Here is an 8,995-nt window from a genome sequence, read left to right as displayed (position 1 = left end):
AAAAATTACAGCGGTAATTGCACAGTGTGCAATTATCACTCAACGATAATTGCATTGTTTACAAAAAATATTTGACAGGTGTCTTTTCATGTTGAATTAGATATCAAATGTCTTCCTGACATAGCTAAGATATTCAAATTATATTTAATAAACAAAAGTAATAAAATTTAAAGTCTAATAAAATATAACAGAAATAAAATGAATGCACATTTACTTTGTTTACTCAGGATATATACATCAAAATTACACTCGTGCATCAAAATAAACAGATAATTTTACATACAAGCTTGTTGTCTTGTAAAAACTGCATTAATTTATTTTCACATTGGAACGAAAAAGCCCTCCTCCTTCGGAGTCGGGCTTTTTCGCCACAATATGAAAATAAACTCATGCAGTTTTTAGACAACAAGCTTTCATGCAAAATTATCGGTAATTTTGAAGCACTTGTGCAATTACCCCCGACAATTCCTACTTTAATTATTTGAATTAGACAACCCTTATTATTTCCAAGTATTAAATCGGTTCCAGAAATTATTTTGAGATGCGATTTTTGCGGTTTGGTTTATTTTTTCTTTGCTTTCGAATGCGAGCAAAATAATTTGATGGGAGCATTTGAAATTTTYGTGTAAACTTAAAGCAAAGAAATTTTTTCGAACAGCGGATTTTTYGAAAATGAGTAAGATTGTTGTTATATCCCATATTGTAGAGTTTGTATTGCTCTTTCAATTGATAGTAAAAACTTTGAAATCGGTTAAGYCGTTTTGGAGTTACAGGGTTCTTTGAACTAAGCGGTTTGACTCTCCCCCACGCTTTATTTGACAAGTTAGGCAAAAAGTTCATAAGGAAAGTAGTACGGTTTTGTATGATCTTTTGACTAAACTTACTAGATGTTTCGCTTATAGGAACAATTTCTGTATAAAATCGTCTTTTTAAAATACCGTTTGCTACTACTCCATATAGTGGTCATCTGAGAAATTTCAAAACAATTTTCAGCAAATTCTTTTCGTCAAGTTTGTTGTAAATTTTTTTGCGATCACTCTACAACACATACTTTCCAAGATACCGCCGCTCACCATCCTTATTGCGAAATATAGTAAATCGACTAATCGAAAAACTAAGTGTTCGAGATGCCTCCTTTCCTGATCCAAACATCTCGAAGTCTCTACGAGTCTGAAGGACATTTTTAACTTTCTGTTTTACCTTTGAAGTTGAAGTGTTGAAAAAGATCTTGTAAAATGCTAAAATGAACTCGGCCATTTATTCGAAATGTTATATTTTTATAATTTCAACTAATTTATGTTGACTTTTAATTACGTTTCCTAATCACAATTGATGATAGTTCACTCACCATGCTTTTACTTGGTGAGTCTGGAATGTCAATGGGTATAATTGTAACATCCCGCATGTCGATTTTCCAAAGCAAACACGCTAATTTCTGCTCATATCGATAGTGCCTAGAAACTTGGTTTGAAAAAAGCAATTTTTTTAAAAACATATGTTTACTTGAAAGCGAACAATACGCCGACAAACAGAACGGAAGTGGCCAATATAATTCCGGCGATCATTCTCCAATCGACTTTATAAACGCATTTTTCTCCATAGAAGCCACACTTTGGCTCCGCTTTGGGGATTGTTCCCCCAATCCAGTTAATTGTGCGACTTTTATTTATATACCTGAACTCCTGAAATCCACAAAGATTTTGAAGTCGCTAGAACGAAGCTGGATAGTTTAAAAATCAATAACATTTAAAAATCAAACGGTGATGACTTTGCAATAGACTCAAAGCAATTCTTTTGACCTTATTACAAAATCTGCTGGTTAAGATGGTTAAAATGTTGTAAAAAGTGATGTAACGTTGAATACACAAAAACTGATCGAATAAATAAATGTCTATGAGATGAGTGAAATAAAAAAGAATTACCACATCGTCACACATTTACATTATGTTCTAGGTCTTACGGGCAAGGCGGACATAACACTTCCATTTAAAGTGAACTGGAAGTATCCAACTGGTTGCATACTTTTGTCGTTTTTCGTATCCTTGTCGTCCAATAATGAAAGAACCGTAAAATTGCCTTCAGCATCTCCATTTTGATCTATGAACACCTGGGGTATTGAATTTAGATTATTTCCATATACCTATGCCTTCTTTCGCTTAACTCACGTCGTAACCCTTAATGGAGTGATAAGAGCGATTAACGATCCTGCTTAGTATGGCACTGCCATTTTTTGGATCTTCATTAGTTTCAAACACTTCGGTTAATGCTCTTGCGTATATCATTACAGCGTCATATAAATAGGCAGCTTCAATTGGTATCTTAAATAAAGGATGGGCCATTAAAACACCACTGTGCCTAACCCATGTTAAGAGAGCAAAAATTGTTTGTTCAAGAGACGAAATTTTCACAGAACCAAGAGAGCAAAAAATTTTTATAGTAGGAATATTAACCGAAAATAATAAACGTTTCAACATCACAATATTCCATATTCCCGTTCCTAAAGAATCTCGCGTGCATCAAGTTTTCGGGAGTTTCAGAACGGTTTATATAAAATTATTATTTTTATTTTGAAAACAAGATAATATTTGAGTTGAGAGAAAAAATTGACCTGAATATCTATTATTCTCAATGATTATTCCATTCATCTTCTTTGCAAATATTTTCGGGGTTTGTGTCACAGTTTGAATATTTTAAGCATGTTTTAGTGAACATCAACTAAAATTTTACTCTTTCGATTTCCTCTAAAATCTCCACCAGAAACGGTAGGAGTTAAATCTTTCCCGTCATATTGCAGATAATTTATCCCTAAATAAAAGATCTGTATTAATTAACATTTTATGAAAAAGTTGCCTAACCCGGGCTATTTTTAGTGAAAGGAAGGAGTCTTTAATGAATTCCTTTAACCGTCATCTAATTAAAGGCGGACTTTCTTTAAAAATGTTACTCAAATTCGCTTAAAAATCTCACATTGCTTAAACCCTTTAGAAATGATGGGATAAACTTAAAGTAATTATGATTAATTTATTACGGACCCGTAAAGATTCAAAAGGTAATTCTAAAAATTAGCAATAATGACTGGATTTTAGGAAAACAAGAAGGAATTCCAACTTAATAAAGAACAATAAAATTTTCGGCATTGTCACGGCCGACCAAGGCTTCTGATGTAAGTAAGTTCACTATTTACAATTCTTAAGATGTGATAATCTCAGGCACCCATTTCAATCCTATTGGTTATAATCATTTGAGTTTAGCCTGAAAATAACACTCCCGAAACCAAATTACATAGACGAATGTTATTTTCAAGCTAAACCCTGCTGATGAGAGTTAACAGGCTAAAAACTAAGCATGGAGGTGCATGAGAGCACATTTCGAAACATCTAATAAAAAAATAATTAAAATCCCACTTCTCAATTTACATGTATGTAATTTGGACAGTAATTAAGATAAATTGCTCATATCTGCATCACAGCAACATATTTTGGTTTCTTCTTAGGAATTTTTAACGCCAGAAAAAAATTCAACGGCGGCAATCAAATTTAAATTTTTTTGTTAACTAATCGACTGCATATTCAGTTAACATCAGACAATTTAAATTTTTTGATATTGTTATGTGCACTAAATAAAACACAAACGATATTTGTGATAGTAGATTAAAATACACAAAATATTTATTATCAATCGTTCGGCTGCAACAAATGGTTCAATTTATACTATTATTTCATTTTTATTTAAAACTTTATTATTAGAAAGTAGAACTCTCTGAAAACCTGTGTTCGATTGTCACGGAAAACATCTAGTAGATCTGCAGTTGTTCCATTCTAGTCTCAAACATCTTGTATGAGAGTCTTCAGAACTAAGTACGCCAAATCATTCTGATCCGAAATAACTGACAATAATGGTTTATTTTGATGCTTACCGAAATACTATCAAAGATTTTGTGATGATATGGGACGCAAAATGGAGGTTTGGTTGAGAAGTTTTTGATTTTCTCTCTGAAATAAAACCAGAGTAATTTAGTAAACATAAACCACTAAGCGCGGAAAATGGTTCTATTTCCTCGTTTTTTATGATCAAAAAATTACTTTGCTATTTTTTGAAAGATATAAGTAAAGTAAGTTTTATATGACAGTATCTTCCCAGCCCTTTATCTCTACATCGCTCAGAAACTTTTGGCATAAATATGTTCATTTCTTCTTTATGGAAGTTTGGAAGATTTATACTTGATAGGTTCGTTATGCAGTTTCCAAAAATGATTTATTCTTCAGTGCAAAAATATACTTGCTTTGCATATGTCAATGCATCAATTTTTGTCATTTAATTACACATTAGTATATCATTTTTACCAAACGTTTTCTTCATGATTCTATTTTATTGATAAAAAAATTTATATTTCCACTATCGTTCGCCTTGAGTTGGCATTATTTTTATGAATCACAGCGATTTAAAAATAATTGATATTGATTGCATAAACAAATAATTAAAACCCGTAATCTCAAGTATTATCTTCTCGTTGAATTCTCTAATTCTCATATGCATATTTAATCATTTACATCTGCCGTTTATGTTTTAAACTTTTTGTGAGAAACCAAACACATATTAATGTTTACTTACAAATATTTGTTATCTCCTTTTATAGATTGTGTTAGTTTCAAGACCGATCTGAAGTTGCTCTTATCGCTGCCATTCATCCATGGATCTAAGTAATCTAAAAATAAATAATTCCTATTTGAACAAGTTTTAGCTTTGATTCTTTAAGTATCCTAGCTAATCAATAGCTTACCCATTTATAACTTATTTATATTGATCAATTTAGTTTTTTTTTTATTTTATTAAATTTGGAATATCGTAATTACCCAGTTAAAGCCATTATATTACGATACATGAATATGCATAAGTAGGGCATTTAAACCCCGAACGGAAAGATAAGAGGTAATTTTAACCTATATGAGAGTCATAAAGTCCTTTCTAACTTTGTCCGATTGTGACTCAGCAAGTTTTAAGATCTCGTAAAATATCATTCAGTCGGGACTTCTGAAAAGCCTGAATGAATGTACTGTTTGAGCATTGGAAAATTGAATTTCTGGGACTTTTAGCATAAAATAACCTTTCTCTTGCATTTGCCGCATTTATAAACAGTGCATCTTCTTGACAGATGGATTGATATTCTATCTTGGTACTCGCGTTTTATAAAATTTCTTGATTTATTAACTCTATACCCAAAGCAATTTACCTGGCTGGAAAATATGTTCATTAATAAGCAAAAGGGCATTACTGACCTATTTCGACGACTTTCGCTCTCCTTGTGGGATCATAAATTCCATCGTCGACCGAAATGATGACGTAGTTTCCCGTGTTCAACAGTTTCCTCGCCTTCAGACACTTTAAGAAATCGACAAGAGCAATATGCTCTCCCAGGAAAACGTACACTGAAAGTCGACTTGATTAAAAGTGTTCGTAGAATTTATTTTGAAAACGTAAAGGAAAAGTTATTAAACAGCGATTTTCTTAATGAGAAATTCTGATTTATTTGCCAGAGGGCAAATTGTTAGAATTTCATGGCCAGCAGGTTTATTATGAAAGACCCGTGTGAATTTTACATTCTGGATAGTTGGAAACTGTAGATGACTTACAAAATGGAAATTTTATTTAAGTGATTTGGAATTATTTGTTGTATGGCGTTTGAAGCAAACTGCATGGAATGAATGGTTAAAGAAAAGGTTTACTTATTCTCTTCATGAAATTCAAATAATTGTTGGAGTTTCACTTAAAATAAACGAAATCTACAATAAAATTATCACAGCAATGAATCAAAATTACAGGAAACATTACAGAAATGCACGAAATGGTTTGAAGAAGGGGTTGACTAACTTCTTGGTTTCGTAATGTTTTTCCTTGTATCGTAATTTACGAATTGTGAGCAGTATTGGCAATTACAGCTTAACATACATTGAAAATTGTTATTTTTTCTGCTTACCTCTTGTATCTCGATATGTTTCGGCGACAATCTTATCCATTTGCTCGATATATCGAGGAATGTAGTTCGAATATTTTTTTGTTACAGTAAGTGTAAGTCCATGAATCACTGATAATTCCTGGAAAAATAATGCTTTTACCTAATTTGCAGACTTTGAAAACTAAAGCTGGCGAGTACAACAGCTTTAGAAAATACCTTTTAAACGTGCTAAAGTTCTGGCAGTGTCATATTCGGTTAGGATGGCGAAAAATTAAATTACCACAGCTTTAGGACGTAAATCTCTACTTTTTCTATACCGCGGTTTTTGGTTGCTCTCAGAATCTCAGATTTTTTATTGTTTTCACCACTGTGTCTCTGATAGCTTATGCGTTTATATTTTTCAATAGGTAATTTCAGTTACTTTTGGTAAGCATCTTTTTTTATTGCGATCATGGTTTCGTTGCTTCTTCATCGGCTAAACCAACTATTCCACCCGATCTCAGCTATCAGTCCCGATGCTTGGATTGATGATTTTCGATTGATCGATAATTTAAACCAAATTTAGTAGGATCTTACTGTCTGATTAAATCATCGAAAATTACGATGCTTCCGTTAGTACAAAAGCATCTACTTAAAGGGGCGAATAAATAAGGAAAAACAAAACTAAACGCGAACATTTGTATTAAGTAACTTAATAAAGCTGGGCGGAATTGGGATAATGAGGTCAAAGAAACGAGCTGACCCTACAAAGCACATACTTCGGAAAAATAAATTGAAATTGAACGACAAAATTTCAGGACGAAAAAGGTTGAAGATGATAAAAGGTCGGAAATCTAAAGATCGGGTTTCAGAAAAACAAGTTGTAAACAACAAGATTTTGTGCTATAAGAATAAAGATGCTGATAGATTACACACAACTCAAATCATTGACAAATCTATCATTTTCAATTCCTCAATACTCATCTATCAAGTTCTTTTAAAAAATTGTTAGAAACAAAAAATCGAAAGTTTTGGATCAATTCAAGCTACATTATCTACTTTATTATTGACTCATCTTAAATATCCGTACTGAGGAGCCCTGTAGGGCCAAACCTATGTATTCGCCTTAAAAGCACGTAAAAATTTGATGCTTTTCCGAAAATTATATGAAAATGAATGTAAATATAATGTAATAAAAATGAGTTCTCTACTATTTCTTTTATTACTATATTACTTATTTAATTTTCCGAAAAAACGTAAATCGCTCAAAATGTCCTGAACGAGAGATAATTTTCAACGCAAGGTAGTAAAGACCCCTCATATTCTGAGCTCAAAAACTTTAAACATATGTGCATACTAGCTAGTTAAACTTCCCTTGATTTCGTAAAACTCAGTCATATTATAGCTGATGATTCCAGTAAATAAATGAAACTAAACCAAATAAAAAAATAAAAATAAACGAAATAAGCATTTCTAGTAGCAAATATTTGACTCGCAAAAATTACAGATTTGCCTGAAAAATCGTTTTAGGGTCTTAGAATATTGAAACAAATATATTTTTTAAATTAGAGCATTTATTTAGAAATGACTAATTATTTATTATTTGGACAGTAATGAGAAACGTTAATCGGCATCCTCTTAAAGGCTCTTTTCTGTTCGCTGATAAATTAATGTGCATTTACCCACAACACGCACTTATCAGGAATAATGTATAGATTTCGCCTAGACGATAATAATAATCTTAACTAATCTCAAATATCTCATCTTTTGATGAGACATTTTCCCTGGAAATGATCTCGAGATTTATGATGAATGTTTCGAAGGTCAGCAGGTGAAATAAAGATGTAGACACAAATTCTGCCTTTGTTTTATTTCAAAGCTTGGGCTAGCTGGTACTTTTCACAGTTTTCAGAAGATAAATATTAAATTAAAATATGCGTTTCTCTGCGTTTCAATCTGTAAAATTTTAAAAGTTGGTGTAGACCAAAATAATCTGCTCCAAAATTTTTTACCCGAAAATTTCAGACATCTTGTACTCTATGCAAAAAATATAATTTTTTATTTATTATAAGAGTTGCTTTCGTCATATTTTTTACAATTTTTCTCGTTGCACATAAAAAGCTAATAAACTCTGGATTACCCTTTCCGAGACCCGAGCCCTTGAAACTGAAAATACAATTAGGATTTTAATTCGGCTGTAATCTGCATATATGCCACCAGCGGTATATGAACTTTTCATGTTTTTTCTTGCTTTAATCTCGGCCTAGACGTGAAAACCACAATATTTTTATTTTTCGATTATCACGCTCTTTACCTCGATAGCTTCTTGGACTTGGCTTCCAGATGCCGGATCGGTTCCGCAAACAACCACAAATTTATTCCATTTAAATGCGATTAGCAACGCCACCACACTCTTCGAAACTTTGCTAGATGGAGGTAATGTTCTTGCAAAACTTGTAAAGGTGGATTTGTCGGAAACTTTCGTGTCACTGCATCTCTGGAACAAGAAAATGTTATTTTTTAAATGTATAGAAAAGCAATCAAAGTGTGCGCTATTAAATGTCTGATTTAAAAATTTTAATAAATGTCGCACTACGAAAACAACGTGTAGGTAGTTTAAAGAAGAGCAAATATATGCGTTCTAGCACTGTTCAATACATTGTTATAAATCGTTTTAAAACTACTACGCTAAAAGTAAGTTATTTACTTTTCAATAAGCGCACCCTAAATATGTAATTGCATTGGACCACGCCGTGCAACTATTAAGCCAAATTGAAATAATCCTCTGGTCGAAGTAGGGCTTTTCAGTGTTTTCTAGTGGGCATTCGATGTATAAAAGAACTTTACCTACCTAATGACAACGACCACTATAAACTAGACAAAGCGGTTCTAATTAACTGATTTTGTGCTATTTTAGTTTCAAAATGGCTTATTTATACAGGGTGTCTTACCGGGAACCGCCCAATGATAGTAAACTTACCATTTTATACAGGGTGTCCACAAATTTAAACTAATCAAATAAGAACTTTAAGTGACTATAACTTGGTTAATTTAAATACAACC

General features: G+C 32.2%; 1 protein-coding gene across 2 annotated transcripts in view; it reads right to left on the bottom strand.

The window, feature by feature from the left end:
• Positions 1-8,995, bottom strand: part of LOC109538198 (guanylate cyclase 32E) — a 61,216-nt gene that overhangs the window by 13,077 nt on the left and 39,144 nt on the right. For both annotated transcript variants that reach the window (XM_048663693.1, XM_019905338.2), the window contains 9 exons: positions 8,247-8,429; positions 5,975-6,092; positions 5,277-5,426; positions 4,612-4,705; positions 3,917-3,992; positions 2,166-2,318; positions 1,961-2,107; positions 1,504-1,682; positions 1,349-1,454 (listed from right to left, as the gene is read on the bottom strand). In XM_048663693.1, the coding sequence (XP_048519650.1) occupies positions 1,349-1,454; positions 1,504-1,682; positions 1,961-2,107; positions 2,166-2,318; positions 3,917-3,992; positions 4,612-4,705; positions 5,277-5,426; positions 5,975-6,092; positions 8,247-8,429 (1,206 nt within the window). The remainder of the gene's footprint in view (positions 1-1,348; positions 1,455-1,503; positions 1,683-1,960; positions 2,108-2,165; positions 2,319-3,916; positions 3,993-4,611; positions 4,706-5,276; positions 5,427-5,974; positions 6,093-8,246; positions 8,430-8,995) is intronic.

Source organism: Dendroctonus ponderosae, unplaced genomic scaffold (genome assembly GCF_020466585.1).
Source record: "Dendroctonus ponderosae isolate FM_Combo_2020 unplaced genomic scaffold, Dpon_F_20191213v2 Dpon_F_20191213_2, whole genome shotgun sequence".
Classification (NCBI taxonomy): domain Eukaryota; kingdom Metazoa; phylum Arthropoda; class Insecta; order Coleoptera; family Curculionidae; genus Dendroctonus; species Dendroctonus ponderosae.
The sequence above is the reverse complement of the archived record's forward strand: the minus strand, read 5'-3'. Positions and strand labels throughout refer to the sequence as shown.